The 19,883-nt window shown below is 41.7% G+C and overlaps 1 protein-coding gene across 1 annotated transcript in view; it reads left to right on the top strand.

Moving 5' to 3' along the window:
* The first annotated feature begins 5,245 nt into the window (after positions 1 to 5,245).
* The window catches only part of nuak1b (NUAK family, SNF1-like kinase, 1b), a 29,351-nt gene continuing 14,713 nt past the window's right edge, over positions 5,246 to 19,883 (top strand). The window contains exon 1 of the mRNA XM_014124468.2: positions 5,246 to 6,770. Coding sequence (XP_013979943.1) covers positions 6,480 to 6,770 — 291 coding nt within the window. The 5' untranslated portion in view covers positions 5,246 to 6,479. The remainder of the gene's footprint in view (positions 6,771 to 19,883) is intronic.

Genomic DNA, 19,883 nt, shown 5'->3' with positions numbered 1-19,883 from the left:
AAGCATATGCTGATTCCTGGCCTGGGCGATTGTTAGAATGATTTTGGGCAGAATGATCTACTCCTTACCCTTGCTCTGCTCTCTCTCTCTGTGTTGGCAGTTCTGGAGTGGCATGAGACCGATGCAGAGAGAGCTGGTAATGCAACGCATGCCGAATCACAGATAAGTTGTACCTGTAATATTCATATTATTCAAAATATGTCTCTCTCATGGAAAGTGTCAGTGTCCACACCTTATCCCTTCCCTGGTGTTGGTTCTCTCTGTACACAAAGTCACTTGTTTTTTTTCACCTCCTCACATGGTTTCTCTTATTACTTTTATGCTGATGGCACTCATCTATCTTTCACCCAACCCCCATGAAACATATGATCTCAGTGTGTCTGGCAGACATCTCTCCTTGGATGTTGGTCCGCCAGCATTGCTATTCTATCCTTGGGAATGCCTGCCAGCTTCAAGACCCCCTCCATCATGGTTGACAACTCCATTTGTGTCCACCTCCCAGACTGAAAATAACCTTGTTTGGACCTTGGACGACATCTTTGCTTGGATGTTGTTCCATGTGAGGTAGGCGTCACAGTGGATGTGCAGTGACTTTCCAGACAAGCGTGGTTCCTTGTGGTTGTGTTTCAGTTTATGTAAAACATATATATACATATATTTGGATACAGCGTGTCCTTGTTTCACCTCTGTCCATGTTCCCTCAGGCTATTCCTGGTCTATTGGCAGTTAACACAACTTTCCATCTCAGACAGGTGGGACACTCACTATATACAATTTATGATGAGGTGATTTGGTAAGTCAGTGTGAGTCAAGAAAGATGGAATGATCTGCTGACATTGGGATGAAACTATGCCCAATTAGGCTGACCCCCACCTCTTTTTTTGTTTCTATTTTTAGAATAGAAGCCATAGGCCTATTCACCTGTAATGTTTACATTGTTTCTTAATTATTGCTTTTTTTATGACTGTATCCCAGATATCCAATGTAATCTCAAAGTTTGTCTGAATTCTTGAAGTGTGGATCAGTCCCTATTTTGGGCATTCTAAATACAGCAGTGTTGTTTTCTCTTTATAGTGGCCTAGTTTCTTATGTCATATAAGAAATATTCTATTTTGGATGCCCACTGTGTGCCCAAATAGTTTTGTTGATCTTGAAGTTGTTATTGTGAGTTACCTCTGCCAGTGGCCCAGGGGTTCTGAATACCTGGCAGAAACACATAGGCTATGTCCCAAATGGCACCCTATTCCCTATATAGCGCGTTATTTTTGACCAGAGTACCCATAGGTCTCAGTTCAAAAGTAGTGCACCATATAGAGAATAGGGCGCCATTGGGGACGTGACCATGCATTTCACGGAAATCACTGATCCAGAGTTCAGAGATGTTTTTCGGATTCACCAAGAGCACAACGTGAAATTGTAGTTTGTGAATTATTACTCTGATTTTTTTATTTCTTGTTTTGTAACCATAAAGTTACATAACCTCTTTTATAAATATATTGTATAACTTTTTGGTTGGGTACATTGCAGAGGAATTGCCATTTGGAACAGGGCTATGTATAGTGTTATAGCTGAGGCCTAATATTATTGAACACACTGAAACATAAAGTACGTTCTCTATCAGGTTCCAATGTTTTGGAAATGATCTATAGTGACATCTGTCACTGACTGTCATAGGCTATAACCTACATGGGGTAACCTACAAAATACAAGTTTATTGATTAGAGAATATTATTTCAAAAATATAGGGGTAAATATGTTCCTAGAGGCGACTGTGACAAATACAAGCAGATTAACATCTCTTTTATGTAGAAGCCATTCGATTTATTTCCGCAGGTGCTGCCCAGAATCCACTTTTATGGCCATTTGGCAGCCATCATCGTCTGTCTAATGGTTAACTCATTGGGTTCTGACTAGCTGGGAACTCTAAAATCATAAATTCATAACTAAAAAAACCTTAGTGGAGAGAAATATATTTTTATTTGGAACTGCTGCTATTGTTTGGAAATAAATTGTGTCAGGAGAATAATATGACTGTTAAGACTGTCCTCTTGGTTGACTTGGTAAAGCTTTAGAGCTGATCACCAACAACGACGAGACAGCATATAGGGAGGAGGTCGGAGACCTGGCCGTGTAGTGCCAGGACAACAACCTCTCCCTCAACGTGATCAAGACTAAAGAGACGATTGTGGACTACAGGAAAAGGAGGACCGAGCACACCCACATTCTCATCGACGGGGCTGTAGTGGAGCAGGTTGAGAGCTTCAAGTTCTTTGGTGTCCACATCACCAACAAACTAACATGGTCCAAGCACACCAATATTTGGCATGGGTCCTCAGATCCTCAAAAGGTTCTACAGCTGCACCATCGAGAGCATCCTGACTGGTTGCATCCCTGACTGGTATGGCAACTGCTCGGCCTGCGACCCCAAGGCACTACAGAGGGTAGTGCGTTCGGCCCAGTACATCAACGGGGCCAAGCTTCCTGCCATCAAATCAAATCAAATTTATTTATATAGCCCTTCGTACATCAGCTGATATCTCAAAGTGCTGTACAGAAACCCAGCCTAAAACCCCAAACAGCAAGCAATGCATGTGAAAGAAGCACGGTGGCTAGGAAAAACTCCCTAGGAAAAACTCCCTAGAAAGGCCAAAAACCTAGGAAGAAACCTAGAGAGGAACCAGGCTATGAGGGGTGGCCAGTCCTCTTCTGGCTGTGCAGGGTGGATATTATAACAGAACATGGTCAAGATGTTAAAATGTTCATAAATGACCAGCATGGTCAAATAATAATAATCATAGTAGTTGTCGAGGGTGCAACAAGCACGTCCGGTGAACAGGTCAGGGTTCCATAGCCGCAGGCAGAACAGTTGAAACTGGAGCAGCAGCACGGCCAGGTGGACTGGGGACAGCAAGGAGTCATCATACCAGGTAGTCCTGAGGCATGGTCCTAGGGCTCAGGTCCTCCGAGAGAAAAACAGAAAGAGAGAAAGAGAGAATTAGAGAGAGCATATTTAAATTCACACAGGACACCGGATAAGACAAGAGAAATACTCCAGATGTAACAGACTGACCCTAGCCCCCCGACACATAAACTACTGCAGCATAAATACTGGAGGCTGAGACATCCAGGACCTCTATACCAGGCGGTGTCAGAGGAAGGCCCTAAAAATTGTCAAAGACTCCAGTCACACTAGTCATAGACTGTTCTCTCTGCCACCGCACGGCAAGCGGTACCGGAGTGCCAAATCTAGGTCCAAGAGGCTTCTAAACAGCTTCTACCCCCAAGCCATAAGACTCCTGAACATCTAGTCAAATGGCTAGTCAGACTACTTGCATTGCCCCCCCCCTTTTATGCTGCTGCTACTCTCTGTTATTATCTATGCATAAGTCACGTTAATAACTCTACTCACATGTATATATTACCTCAATTACCTCGACTAACTGGTGCCCCCACACATTCTGTACCGGTACCCCCTATAAATAGCCCCGCTATTATTATTTTACTGCTGCTCTTTAATTATTTGTTACTGCATTTATTTATTTTTGTTGGTATTTTTCTTAAAACTGCATTGTTGGTTAAGGTCTTGTAAGTAAGCATTTCACTGTAAGGTCTACTACACCTGTTGTATTCGGCACGTGTGACAAATAAAATTTGATTTGATTTGAATTTATGGGATGTCTCCATATCTCTCCACACTAGAGGGCAGTATGTACATTATATTTGCACAAGAACAAATATTTGCCCGAGTGCAAATAAGGCCAACTTTGCATCATATCAAATACAAATCTTTGACTGAGTCAGTGTTGCTATAAATGGATACCCCAATGACCATGTTTATAGAAAACAAATAACACAAATGTTCTGCATGTAGTCTGCTATCGAATAGATCATAGAGGAAAACAGTTCACTCTAATCAGATGATGTTTGACATAAACTTCCCCTCTCTCTAATTAGTGTATAAATGACACCATACACAACCCAACGTTAACAAGAGCAACTGCAGTAAACCCAATGAGCTGCAGGCTGCATAAGGTCATCTCCTGGTAACGTCTCAGAGTCTGGGTCTAGATTAGGACCAGAAGGGAGGTGAGTCTCTCTGGGCATAGTATGTCTGTTCAGGGGTATGCAACATTACAGAACCCTCAGATCGAAGTGTATTGTGTAGAACTATGATCGTCTGTCGAGTAGAATTGAAAGTAGATTGAATTTCTAGCTGCAACATTCTGAATGTTTCACTAAATACAAACCAGTTTGGTACCAGAGGTGAGGTGAGGCTCCCCGAGCAGAATGGCTCTGGGCCATCTGATACTGCAGCTAGCTGGAGCAGGATGATGGTATAGCTCAGAGGTGAAGAATTCACTATGCTCCTTCCTTCCCTGGCTACTAAAGGCAAGTGATATCTTACAGTAGAGGGCTCTTTTTTTTCTCCAGAAGAGGGAAAAAACCTGGACTCACTCAGAATAATCTTTCAATATTTAATCCATAAATAATACATCAAATGAATACATTTATTGTGGATTAGTGTGAGAGTTAATATGATCTTAATTAAATATCGACAACAGCTATGGCATCCTTTGACCTCTGCTGCTTAAAAATAAATGTCATATTTCAAGAATATTTCCATGCCAATCTATTATTCCGCAGTAAATGGCCACTATATCCACTCTGTAAAAACCTACAGACAATAACGTGATATTCTTGCAGGCAGTGATCAGTAGTGTTATACAATGTAGCCTTCAGCAAATTGGTAGGCCTTAATTAGAAAATCCCTTATGATATTCTGTTGCGTTCCTTTCCATTATAAGAACCAGATGCAAACATGAATTCATGTTGCATAATGATAACATACACACTGTGGTATCCCCAGGGAATGCCAGTAACACTGAGATAGATTGTGAATTCTGCACAGCCAGGTTCTCAACGTGTCTTACTGCATGTCATCCGTCATTGTCATGCCAGAGTATGAATGCATAACATTTATTTAGTGATAAACCTAACATTGGATACCTGTTTCTGTTTTTGCTTACTGATTCATAAGTATCATTGGCTCTTATATACTCGCCAACAGTAACAGCAGTGGTTGTATTATTCATGGAAAACAATATTGGTTTGAAAGTGAAGGACCTCCTGTGACTTCATAAAGGTTTCAGCAATATTAATAATTAAACTGCCTCAACCTGAGTTTCCGTTCAAAACGACATGTTTTCTTGCACTCTAATAACTCTGACGCTGCTAAAATAATGAATGACAGGCGGGTATGAGGATATTCCTTGGCAGGTTATTACGATTTTAGGTTTCATTATGACTTTATATTGTATTTTGTGTCTGAGACACAGTTTAGTCATTAGGCCATGGTAAAATGACTGTAGCTTGCCAAAAACAGGGCAGTACTACCACAGCCTCTGTCAAGGGAAAAGCAGTCAGCGGCAGAGAGGCAGAGAGCACCGCGGGAGAGAAGGAAGGAGGACTGTAAACTCCGCCTCCGGACTCGATCGTTTCACATTCCTTATTCACAGCCCCTCACGTTAGAGAATATAGAGAAAGGGAGAAGAAGGGCACAAGAAGAAGGAGAGCAAAACGACAATGGCAATAATCAAAACGTCTGAGCTTGACATATCCGATCATACCGCATCTGCAACGTCGACTTGGGCATGGAGCACTCGCGCCATACACAGAGCTCAGCTGAATGACGTTACACCTGGTTTGAGGACAAAATGAGGGTCATCTTCATCCAGAACGCCGGTTTCGTCGCTGCTTTCTCGGGAGGCAATGACGCTGAAGGTTTCGCCTGTTAGTTGTGAGTTAACGATGTTGGCAGCATTTTTACGGTAGATTATGTGAACGGCCTAGAATAAACGAAAGACTATGAGATAATAATGCCAGTATAGGCTACTACACGGATGACGAGAATAGAATAATAGCGTGATGTTTAAATAACCTAAATATTATTTTTCTTTCTGGATTGCTACATTTTGAGCACCATTGTTCATACCCGAGGAGACATACAATCGAAAGTGGATTCAGCTTCCGACATGCATTCGTCTGTCGAATTCTGAATACATATTTAGAGAACTGTAGCCCTAGAATATACCTTCATAGTAAAAAATGTATAATATGCATTGCATTATGTATCAGGCGCGTAAAGACAGGTGATGTCACATGTCTCCTTTATAACCTTTTGCTTTTTTTATTTAATCGTATAATAATGACTCACTCTTATAAGCCGACAAATGAATGACTATATGTGGAGAGAATTCTTTGATCAGAAAAGAATGAACAAAGGGAGTGATCAATAGACAATCGGAATAATTTCTATGTTTATTACTATAATATTTACGCATTATTCCTTGTAATTTATTTTATTTATTACGACTATTATTAGGCCTATAATAAGTATAACTATAGTATAAATATTTGTAACAAATAGCTTAGTTTAAGATATTTAACCGTGGGAAGTTAGTTTGAATACTTCCCTAGAGATGGAAACAGCTTGTCTCTCGGCCCACCGAGGGCTGACCCGTCCTGAGGCCAAACAAACCCCAACCTCAGTGGGTAAACCATCTAGGGGTGACCTGTCCCCTCCATCGCTACCTGCCGGTAATTCAATGGCAGAGACACCGGCAGCTAGCGATGGCAGCAGGAGAAATTCAGGCTTCAAGAAACACCACCACAAGCATAACCTGAAACACCGCTACGAATTGCTCGAGACTCTCGGAAGAGGGACCTATGGCAAAGTCAAGAAGGCAATTGAACGACACTCCGGCAGAGAGGTGAGACACTTATTTATGCATAGGGGTTTTAAACACTCTTTGTGTATAGGGGTTTCAAGAACCCTGTATGCCTGAGACATCTGTAAAAGGTCTTCTTGTGTTTACACAGGGAGCCAATTCCGATCTATTTTTCACTAATTGGTCTTTTGACCAATCAGATCAAGAAAATATCTGATGTAATTGGCCAAAAGACCAATTAGCGGAAAAAAGATCAGAATTGGGCTGCCTGTGTAATTTAAGTCTACAGACCTGAGACGCCCAATCCTGAGTCATAGAAAACATAGCTACAACAAAGAAGCCCCAAATAGCTACTTTGCTGTGCTCTATAAATGTGTCTTTTTCCCCTCTGGGAATTCCCCCGTGCTCATAAGGCCCTAGAGGCCCAGGGAATATCTTTAGCACGCGCTGTCCTCAACGATACACATCATTGAAACACTATAATATTTAGTCCTCCAGGATACTTCAGCCATCTCACATTGAATGGGCTGGAATGGGCCATTTATTGCTGTAAGCTTAAGAGGTTTCTAGTTTGGCAAACTCAAACTTGAGAGCTGGCCTAGAATAACACCTCTTTTTGATGTCATTGAAATAATTGAACTGCATGTTAAAAGAATATATATATATATATTTTAATGTAACCTTTATTTACATTTGAAGTCGGAAGTTTACATACACTTATGTTGGAGTCATTAAAGCTCGTTTTTTAACCACTCCACAAATGTCTTGTTAACAAACTATAGTTTTGGCAAGTCAGTTAGGACATCTACTTTGTGCATGACACAAGAAAGTTTTCCAACAATTGTTTCCCGACAGATTATTTCACTTATAATTCACTGTATCACAATTCAGTGGGTCAGAAGCTTACATACATCAAGTTGACTGTGCCTTTAAACAGCTTGGAAAATTCCAGAAAAATACATCATGGCTTTAGAAGCTTCTGATAGGCTAATTGACATCATTTGAGTCAATTGGGGGCGTACCTGTGGATGAATTTTAAGGTCTACCTTCAAACTCAGTGCCTTTTACTTGACATCATGGGAAGATCAAAAGAAATCAGTCAAGACCTCAGAAGAAAAATTGTAGACCTCCACAAGTCTGGTTCATCCTTGGGAGCAATTTCCAAACGCCTGAAGGTACCACGTTCATCTGTACAAACAATAGTACGCAAGTATAAACACCATGGGACCACGCAGCCGTCATACCGCTCAGGAAGGAGGCGCGTTCTGTCTCCTAGAGATGAATGTACTTTGGTGCGAAAAGTTCAAATCAATCCCAGAACAACAGCAAAGGACCTTGTGAAGATGCTGGAGGAAACAGGTACAAAATTATCTATATCAACAGTAAAACGAGTCCTATATCGACATAACCTGAAAGGCCGCTCAGCAAGGAAGAAACCGCTGCTCCAAAACTGCCATAAAAAAGCCAGACTACGGTTTGCAACTGCACATGGGGGCAAAGATTGTACTTTTGGGAGAAATGTCCTCTGGTCTGATGAAACAAAAATAGAACTGTTTGGCCATAATGACCATCGTTATGTTTGGAGGAAAAAGGGGGATGCTTGCAAGCCGAAGAACACCATCCCAACCGTGAAGCACGGGGGTGGCAGCATCATTTTGTGGGGGTGCTTTGCTGCAGGAGGGACTGGTGCACTTCACAAAATAGATGGCATCATGAGGGAGGGAAATTATGTGGATATTTTGAAGCAACATCTCAAGACATCAGTCAGGAAGTTAAAGCTTGGTCGCAAATGGGTCTTCCAAATGGACAATGACCCCAAGCATACTTCCAAAGTTGTGGCAAAATGGCTTCAGGACAGTAAAGTCAAGGTATTGGAGTGGCCATCACAAAGCCCTGACCTCAATCCTATAGAACATTTGTGGGCAGAACTGAAAAAGCATGTGTGAGCAAGGGGGCCTACAAACCTGACTCAGTTACACCAGCTCTGTCAGGAGGAATGGGCCAAAATTCACCCAACTTATTGTGGGAAGCTTGTGGAAGGCTACCCAAAACGTTTGACCCAAGTTAAACAATTTAAAAGCAATGCTACCAATTACTAATTGAGTGTATGTAAACTTCTGACCTACTGGGAATGTGATGAAAGAAATAAAAGCTGAAATAAATCATTATTTCTACTATTATTCTGACATTTCACGTTCTTAAAATAAAGTGGTGATCCTAACTGACCTAAGACAGGGAATGTTTACTAGGATTAAATGTCAGGAATTGTGAAAACGGAGTTTAAATGTATTTGGCTAAGGTGTATGTAAACTTCAGACTTCAACTGTAACAAGGCAAGTCAGTTAAGAACAAATTCTTATTTATAATGACGGCCTACCGGGGAACAGTGGGTTTACTGCCTTGTTCAGGGGCAGATCAACATATTTTTACCTTGTCAGCTCAGGGATTCAATCCAGCAACCTTTCAGTTACTGGCCCAATACTTTAACCACTAGGCTACCTACCACCCCAATGACTGTGTACCTTTGACCAATGTCCCTCAACTGTTTTGTTTTTGTTTGTGTCTTGGTGTTGTTTTGGTCAACAATTTCCTGGAGTTTCTCCATGACTTGGAGGACAGCAGCATGTCATTGAATGCTCGTCATCTGCACCCATGCACCATATTTGGAGACCCATGCACCTCACCTCTTCAGATATTTCTATGTGCTGCATAATTTTACCCATGATCCCCTTTTGGCAGAACGAGAGGAAATTTCCTTACGTGTGTTCAGATTCAGAATGCCAGGGGGGAAACTCAGTCGGGTCAACACGTCCCTCTGTGTTTCATAGCTCCTGGCACATGCATGCTTGGTGGGGGCACCATAAACCCATAGCTCAAATAGCACCCTCACATGGCCTGCCTGGCTGGTGCCATTGCTTTATGGCATTAATGCCTTATTGCAAGTTTTCCAACTCATTAAACAGACAGGGTGCTTGGTTCAAGTGAAAATCAGGATCTGTTTGGGTCTGTTTTTAAAAGCCTAGTCACATTTGGTGAAATGTTTAAGGCTATTGTGTTATATCCCATTAATAACCGCAGTTTCACGACTTTGTATGTCATTGCCATCTCCACATGCCCTGAAATCATTCTAGAGATTTATGGAGTGATGGTAATGCCTGATCCCCATGCATTCCTCCTCTATCAGTTAGCCTGGCCTGGCTTCGTTCTTCAGCCCTTAATGATTCCACTTCAAATAGCAGGCAGCAGAGCTGACCCTGGAACAGTGTGTAGGTGGTAGCTAATTATAAATCAAGCTGAACTGTTGCTGTTGAATGTGTCACAACATTATTACCAGTACAAGTGGCCATGGGCCCTTTGTAAATCAACACTTGAGTACATTCAGTTCAGAGGCAACCAGACAGAGATAGAGAGGGTGTGCAGACTGTGGCCCCAGGGCACGTGTGTCTGGCATGGTGCTGTGAGAGTGTACATGACCCCTGACCTAAAGAGCCCCTGGTGTCCATATGATAGAGATAGCAACAGGGTGAGAGATCGTTATGGAATCCCTCTGCCGGCCCTGCCCGTATTACTTTCCCTGGCATGCCCCGGCTTCCTTTGCAGCTAGACTAAATGAGAAGAGCAAAAGGGCAAAGAGAAGAGACTGATGACTTGTGTTTGTGGGTTTATCATTGAAGAGAGATTGATTAGATATCGGGGTGCATGAGAGCATGTGTTCAAGTGTGACAGCCTGTAGACATAGAATCTGCACAGCTTTCTGTTGTGTTTGTCGGCTGCTCACTTTGGATTGAAAGTTGGTGTGTCTGTGTCCTCATACAGTATATGTGGTTTGATTTGACTAATGTATGTGTGGTTTGATTTGACTAATTTATGTGTGGTTTGATTTGACTAATGTATGTGTGGTTTGATTTGACTAATGTATGTGTGGTTTGATTTAATGACTGTATGTGTGGTTTGATTTGACGACTGTTTGTGTGATTTGGTTTGACTAATGTATGTGTGGTTTGATTTGATGACTGTATGTGTGGTTTGATTTGATGACTGTATGTGTGGTTTGATTTGATGACACTATGTGTGGTTTGATTTGACTAATGTATGTGTGGTTTGATTTGACTAATGTATGTGTGGTTTGATTTGACTAATGTATGTGTGGTTTGATTTGACCTCTGTATGTGTGGTTTGATTTGACTAATGTATGTGTGGTTTGATTTGACGACTGTATGTGTGGTTTGATTTGACGACTGTATGTGTGGTTTGATTTGACTAATGTATGTGTGGTTTGATTTGACTAATGTATGTGTGGTTTGATTTGACTAATGTATGTGTGGTTTGATTTGACTAATGTATGTGTGGTTTGATTTGACTAATGTATGTGTGGTTTGATTTGACTAATGTATGTGTGGTTTGATTTGACTCATGTATGTGTGGTTTGATTTGACTAATGTATGTGTGGTTTGATGTGATGACTGTATGTGTGGTTTGATTTGACTAATGTATGTGTGGTTTGATTTGACTAATGTATGTGTGGTTTGATTTGACTAATGTATGTGTGGTTTGATTTGACGACTGTATGTGTGGTTTGATTTGACTAATGTATGTGTGGTTTGATTTGATGACTGTATGTGTGGTTTGATTTGACTAATGTATGTGTGGTTTGATTTGACTAATGTATGTGTGGTTTGATTTGACTAATGTATGTGTGGTTTGATTTGACGACTGTATGTGTGGTTTGATTTGATGACTGTATGTGTGGTTTGATTTGATGACTGTATGTGTGGTTTGATTTGACTAATGTATGTGTGGTTTGATTTGATGACTGTATGTGTGGTTTGATTTGACTAATGTATGTGTGGTTTGATTTGATGACTGTATGTGTGGTTTGATTTGACTAATGTATGTGTGGTTTGATTTGATGACTGTATGTGTGGTTTGATTTGACTAATGTATGTGTGGTTTGATTTGACTAATGTATGTGTGGTTTGATTTGACTAATGTATGTGTGGTTTGATTTGACGACTGTATGTGTGGTTTGATTTGATGACTGTATGTGTGGTTTGATTTGACTAATGTATGTGTGGTTTGATTTGACTAATGTATGTGTGGTTTGATTTGACTAATGTATGTGTGGTTTGATTTGACTAATGTATGTGTGGTTTGATTTGACTAATGTATGTGTGGTTTGATTTGACTAATGTAGGTGTGGTTTGATTTGATGACTGTATATGTGGTTTGATTTGACTGATGTATGTGTGGTTTGATTTGACTAATGTATGTGTGGTTTGATTTGACGACTGTATGTGTGGTTTGATTTGACGACTGTATGTGTGGTTTGATTTGATGACTGTATGTGTGGTTTGATTTGACTAATGTATGTGTGGTTTGATTTGACTAATGTATGTGTGGTTTGATTTGACTAATGTATGTGTGGTTTGATTTGACTAATGTATGTGTGGTTTGATTTGACTAATGTATGTGTGGTTTGATTTGACTAATGTATGTGTGGTTTGATTTAACTAATGTATGTGTGGTTTGATTTGATGACTGTATATGTGGTTTGATTTGACTAATGTATGTGTGGTTTGATTTGACTAATGTATGTTTGGTTTGATTTGACTAATGTATGTGTGGTTTGATTTGATGACTGTATGTGTGGTTTGATTTGATGACTGTATGTTTGGTTTGATTTGACTAATGTTTGTGTGGTTTGATTTGATGACTGTATGTGTGGTTTGATTTGATGACTGTATGTGTGGTTTGATTTGACGACTGTATGTGTGGTTTGATTTGACTAATGTATGTGTGGTTTGATTTGACTAATGTATGTGTGGTTTGATTTGACTAATGTATGTGTGGTTTGATTAGACTAATGTATGTGTGGTTTGATTTGACTAATGTATGTGTGGTTTGATTTGACTAATGTATGTGTGGTTTGATTTGACAACTGTATGTTTGGTTTGACGACTGTATGTGTGCATGGGCTTGGATGTGCAAAAGTCAATGTGTATGCAATTCTGACTCTTGTGTCAGTGTGTTTTGGTGCATAAGGGCTATCGAGTGGCACAGCGGTCTAAGGCACTGCATCTCAGTGCTAAAGGCATCACTACAGACCCTGGTTTGATTCCAGGCTCTATCACAACCGGCTGTGATTGGGAGTCCAATAGGGTGGCACACAATTGGCCCAGTGTCGTCAAGGTTAGGGTTTGGCCGGGCTAGGTTGTCATTGTAAATAAGAATTTGTTATTGACTGACTGGCCTTGTTAAATAAAAATAAAAAATTTTTAAAGGTGCGTGTGTGTGCTTACATGCGTGTATGTGCGTCTGTTTTAGTGTGTGTGAGGGAGGAGATGCCTTGCGCAAAGGGAAAAGGTTGTGGTCACAGCAGTGGGAATTGACACATGAAAGGCCATCCCCAGTAGGAAATAAGACACAAATGGAAAGTTATTATCCTGTGGGGGGTCCAAAGCAGAGGGAGGGAAGGAGGGGAAGAGTGAGGGAGGGATGGGGGAGGAGAAGGGAGGAGGGGAGCAGTTTAAAGATAGGGAACCCCATCATAATGGGAGGGGTGGGCTTTAGTTTAGGGGTTAGAAAGTCACATTCATATGAGTTTAAAGCACTAGATTACCTCACCCCCAAACAATGGATTCACTGGGGATTAACTGGGAAGAGAAAATGACTGAGATTCACTGTTATGGGCTGTAGTTGTGCAGTTATCAGCAGTTTTTCTTCTTCACTCTGGCACTGTGGTAAAAAGATGGCTCAGCTCTCTCAATCAATCATAGGGTCCTCCCTGCTATTGTTAACTCCCCTGACACACACACACACACACACACACACACACACACAAATGAGCATGATCTTCAGAGAGAAAGGGGGAACTAGCGATGGAGACCTCATCTATTTTAATGGGCTGAGAAACCACCGGTCGTTGTCAGGCTCTAGTGGAGCGGAGCGCGGCCTCTTGCATCAAACACACTGCAGCCTACAGCCTGTAGAGGAGGACCATACCTGGCACAGGGTGGCTGGGCCAGGCCGGCAGGGCAGCCATCTGTGTGACTGACAGTAATAGCCCACCACTTAAAGACAAAGGCAGGGCTGCAGTACTGTAGCCAGTCAGCCAGCTGGCAGGTGGATGATACACAGGCCTGCGTGTTTAATGACCCCACCCACTCCAGGGTCCCAGGGGAGAGACGAGCCCGGTGGGATGGATGGATTTTTGTCTGCTCTCTGTATTGTTGGAATGCTGTCTCTAATAGGTTGACATATTTCTTCTTATTTCTCGTGTGTTTTTGTTGTTGATTATTGCATTGTTGGGTTTTGCGTTTGCAAGAAAGGCATTTCACTGTACTCGTACATGTGACATTAAAAACATAACTTACAGTATAATGAGGGTCAAAGGGCAGTGTATATTGATATTGTACTATCTGCAATACATGCAGTCCAGTCGTCCACAAATCTCTCTAAAAATTAAACCACACACACCACAGTAAGACCTTTGTGTATTTATACATAGGGTTGCACATTTTGGGGAATATTCAGAGGTGTAAACTTTCTGTGGGAATTAACGGGAATATATGGGAATTAACAGGAATATATGGGAATTAATGGAAATATATGCAAATTAATATTAATACCATTTAAATGTAGATGTTTATTGCATTGGATATATTTACCATATCAAATGGAGACAGAAAGAAACATTTTACCTTATCATAAGTAGACAATTGCAAATGATTAAATCCTTCCAATAGAAATAAAAAAAACGATTTAGTTACGAATTTAACTTTAATTAAATGAGTTGACTCTTCACATGGGATGATTTCACTGAACAACAAAAGGGACTATTGAATGATCCCCAATGATCCATCACATCTCCCAAAAACGTTTTCAACATACATCTGTAAAATGATAGTCTAGAAACTAAAGCTTTGGTTGTCTTCCTCTCAGGCTTCCATGTCTTCTCCCTGGACCTCCTCAATGTCCACCTCTTGAACATCTGACTCTGAGGCCTCATCTTCACTGTCACTTTCCAACCTTATTGAGGATGGCTCGTTGTCAGGCTCAAAAAGCCTCAAATTTGCCCGGATGGTCACCAATTTTTCAACCCTTGTATTGGTCAGCCTGTTGCGTGCGTGTTCCCAAACAAGGACCAGTTGCGCTCTGAGGCGGCTGATGTTGGTGGGATTTGGAGGATGATGGAGGCAACAGGGGAAAGAGCCTCAGATCCACAAAGTCCCTTCTACCAGGAGGCTGATGAGATATGTTGGCACGACTGCCATATTGCATCTCCATCCCAAAGCCCTTGCTTGGAAGTGTACTTCGCCAGACTGCCAAGAACCTTTCCCTCATCCAGCCCAAGGTGGCGAGACACAGTTTTGATGACACCATAGGCCTTGTTAATCTCTGCACCAGACAGGATGCACTTGCCAGCATACAGTGCCTTGCAAAAGTATTCATCCCCCTTGACGTTTTTCCTATTTTGTTGCATTACAACCTGTAATTTAAATTGATTTTTATTTGGATTTCATGTAATGGACATAGACAAAATAGTCCAAATTGGTGAAGTGAAATGTTAACGTTACATGTTAAAAAGAATTCTAAAAAATAAAAAACGGAAAAGTGGTACGTGCATATGTATTCACCCCCTTTGCTATGAAGCCCTTAAATAAGATCTGGTGCAACCAATTACCTTCAGAAGTGACATAATTAGTTAAATAAAGTCCACTTGTCTGCAATCTAAGTGTCACATGATCTGTCACATGATCTCAGTATATATACACCTGTTCTGAAAGGCCCCAGAGTCTGCAGCACCACTAAGCAAGGGGCACCACCAAGCAAGCGGCACCATGAAGACCAAGGAGCTCTCCAAACAGGTCAGGGACAAAGTTGTGGAGAAGTATAGATCAGGGTTTGGTTATAAAAAAATATCCGAAACTTTGAACATCCCACGGAGCACCATTAAATCCATTATTAAAAAATGGAAAGAATATGCACCACAACAAACCTGCCAAGAGAGGGCCGCCCACCAAAACTCACAGAGGCAAGGAGGGCATTAATCAGAGAGGCAACAAAGAGACCAAAGATAACCCTGAAGGAGCTGCAAAGCTCCACAGCGGAGATCGGAGTATCTGTCCATAGGACCACTTTAAGCCCTACACTTCACAGAGCTGGGCTTTACGGAAGAGTGGCCAGAAAAAAAGCCATTGCTTAATGAAAAAAATAAGCAAACATGTTTGGTGTTCGCCAAAAGGCATGTGGGAGACTCCCCAAACATATGGAAGAAGGTACTCTGGTCAATTTAGCTTTTTGGCCATCAAGGAAAATGCTATGTCTGGTGCAAACCCACCACCTCTCATCACCCCGAGAACACCATCTCCACAGTGAAGCATGATGGTGGCGGCATCATGCTGTGGGGATGTTTTTCATCGACAGGGACTGGGAAACTGGTCAGAATTGAAGGAATGATGGATGACGCTAAATACAGGGAAATTCTTGAGGGAAACCTGTTTCAGTCTTCCAGAGATTTGAGACTGGGATGTAGGTTCACCTTCCAGCAGGACAATGACACTAAGCATGCTGCTAAAGCAACACTTGAGTGGTTTAAGGGGAAACATTTAAATGTCTTGGAATGACCTAGTCAAAGGCCAAACCTCAATCCAATTGAGAATCTGTGGTATGACTTAAAGATTGCTGTATACCAGCGGAACCCACCCAACTTGAAGGAGCTGGAGCAGTTTTGCCTTGAAGAATGGGCAAAAATCCCAGTGGCTAGATGTGCCAAGCTTATAGAGACATACCCCAAGAGACTTGCAGCTGTAACTGCTGCAAAAGGTGGCTCTACAAAGTATTGACTTTGGAGGGGTGAATAGTTATGCATGCTCAAGTTCAGTTTTTTTTGTCTTATTTCTTATTTGTTTCACAATAAAAAATATTTTGCATCTTCAAAGTGGTAGGCATGTTGTGTAAATCAAATGATACAAACCCCACCAAAAAAATCTATTTTAATTCCAGGTTGTAAGGCCACAAAATAGGAAAAATGCCAAAGGGGGTGAATACTTTCGCAAGCCACTGTACTTGAGGTCCAACATGTACGCTGCGGCATGTATGGGCTTCAGGCAGAAGTCTTCACGCTTTTTATGTATTTCAGAACTGCAGTTTCCTCTGCTTGGAGCAACAGGGAAGTGGGCAGGGCACTACGGATCTCTTCTCTTACATCTGCAAGTCTGAACATCAGACAGGATGGCATTGTCTCCCTCAATCCGTGCAATGGCTACTGCTATAGGTTTCAGGAGTTTCAGGCTGCTTACCACTCTCTCCCAAAATACAACATCCAAGAGGATCCTCTTGATGGGGCTGTCCATATCGACAGACTGTGATATGGCCATTTCTTGGAGAGACTCCTTCCCCTCCAGGAGATTGTCAAACATGATTTCAACACCCAACAGGTGTTGCTGGGCAGCTTCAATGCGGTGCTCTTATTCTTCTCACTTTGCTTGGTGAGGTAGATTGCTGCTATAACTTGATGACCCTTCACATACCTAACCATTTCCTTGGCTCTCTTGTAGAGTGTATCCATTGTTTTCAGTTCTGTGATGTCCTTGAGGAGCAGATTCAATGCTTGAGCAGCACAGCCAATGGGTGTGATGTGAGGGTAGGACTCCTCTACTTTAGACCAAGCAACCTTCATGTTCGCAGCATTGTCTGTCACCTTGGAGCAAATACCTTCTGTGGTCCAAGGTTATTGATGACTGCTTTCAGCTCATCTGCAATGTAGAGACCGGTGTGTCTGTTGTCCCTTGTGTCTGTATTCTTGTAGAATACTGGTTGAGGGGTGGAGAGGATGTAGTTAATTATTCCTTGCCCACGAACATTCAACCACCCATCAGAGATGATTGCAATACAGTCTGCTTTCTCAATGATTTGCTTGACCTTCACTTGAACTCTGTTGAACTCTGCATCCAGCAAATGAGTAGATAAAGCATGTCTGGTCGGAGGGGTGTGTGCTGGGCGAAGAACATTCAGAAATCTCTTCCAATACACATTGCCTGTGAGCATCAGAGGTGAACCAGTTGTATACACAGCTCGTGCAAGACATTCATCAGCATTTCTCTGACTACGTTCCTCCATTGAGTCAAAAAAAGCTGAGCTGTTGCTATCGATAAGGTGTCTGATTCATCATTTTCACCTCGAATAGAAGTAGAGGGACTTTTGTCAGAGGTTGCTTGTTGTGAGTGCTGAGGGAACGTTATACACTTGGCCAGATGATTCTGCATCTGTTGCATTCTTCACATATGATTTGGCACAGTATTTGCAAATGTACACAGCTTTTCCTTCTACATTAGCTGCAGTGAAATGTCCTCACACATTAGATAGTGCCCGTGGCATTTTCCTGTAAAGATGAGAAAAACATTTGTTAAAAAAAACTAATACAATTCCATGTACAGATAAATAGTTAAGCAGTTAGATTAAACAACTCCTTTGTAAGATACATGTTTTAAAACGAAACATGTATGGAAACAAGTGGATTAACACTCAGGCTCAAGCAAGTTAAAACCCACATGGTAGCAAAAACTAACTAGCAGAAATTGTTAACAAGTTAGAAATGATTTAAACACACTTTGCTGTAGGCTACTATTTACTAGTTAGCAAAAAATAATGTATGTCATATAAAATATATTCACCCAGTATTGTAATAAAAATTTACCAGAAAGCATGTAGTTCTTGGCTCAGACAGTGCAGTAGTGTGGGCTCAATAGCATCTCATTAGTGTGCAAGATCTTGAGAATCAGCTGTACATGTGATGGAAGAATGCACTGTGCATGCAGAGGGTTGCAATTCCATTGAATTGGGGATAGTTGAACCAAAATATGCCACAAGACCTAGAATTGCCTTATGTGTATCCCACAAGAAAGGTTCATTGTTATAAGCTACATTTTCTGACGAATTTAAGCAAAATTCCCCAAATTCCCTGGCTTAACTTCCCATGGATATTTTCCAGAAAAATTCCGGAAACTTACTGGAAAGTTTCCGACCCTTTGCAACCCTATTTCTACATCACCATCTCCAAGTAGAGTGTGTCCTGTATTGTACTTCTATAGGAACTGAAAGATCCCGGCCTTCAATGAAAAACAGCGCAAGTGAAAAACGGACCGACAGTGCAGACAGTGTGCTGCTTCACATAGAGACAGACTGGGGACTTACGTTCCCACTCATGGTTTAGGATTTGGCATGAAGTGAATACAGTACTAATGCTGTTGATAACAGTGGAGGTACAACACTTAACCAATAGAGACCAGTGACTAACTAAGACCTAAAGACTACCACTCAGCATGTGGAAACAAAACACTGCCTTTACATATTTGGTTTATTCTATGTAATCAAGTCGTGCTCTGGATGAGGGGAGTTATTTCTATGAATTTACACAGTAATTAGCTTGGCACACTGAGTGTGTGGTTTGTACTGCTGCCTGGCTCTGGAGTAGAATTGGCCTCCACTGTAATGGACCTCTCTCTTAGTAAGGAAAGCTTTTGTCGTCCCTATAGGCTAGCTAACAGAGACCTGGGGGAGGCCAATTAGGGGGAGTCTCTGTTGACCTGAATTTTTTTTACTCTTATCCAGAGCAATTTACAGGAGCAATTAGGGTTAAGTGCCTTGCTCAAAGGCACATGGACATATTTTTCACCTAGTCTGCTTGGGGATTCGAACCAGCAACCTTTCAGTTACTGGCCCAACACTCTTAACATCTAGGCTACCTGCCGCCCTTGACCTTAGGCCTCTGGTTTGTAGTTTTTGTACGACGTGTGTAAGTGTTTGTTAGCGGCATGGTTGTAAATCAACACGATATGTTGGCCTGACAGTGTGTTCGTTTGGCACTTTCATCTACTGTAATGTCTTCACAGGCTAGTTGAGAAGGTTCAGCTCATCAATCCACTCCCCCTGCTGGCAGGCACACACACACACCGCCCCCGAGCTGCAGTTGCCATGGAAACCCACAGCCCAGAAACTCCCTATTCTCATTGATGTTCTACCTGATATGTCCATTAGACCGGAGTCAGGCTAGAGGGAGTCGTTCCCGCCCCCGCCCTACTCCACACACATCACAGACTAGATAGACCAAGCCCCTAGCACCAGCTGTCTGTTAATACCAGGGTGAACACTCCG

This window comes from Salmo salar, chromosome ssa10 (assembly GCF_905237065.1).
Source record: "Salmo salar chromosome ssa10, Ssal_v3.1, whole genome shotgun sequence".
Classification (NCBI taxonomy): Eukaryota; Metazoa; Chordata; class Actinopteri; order Salmoniformes; family Salmonidae; genus Salmo; species Salmo salar.
The sequence above is the reverse complement of the archived record's forward strand: the minus strand, read 5'-3'. Positions and strand labels throughout refer to the sequence as shown.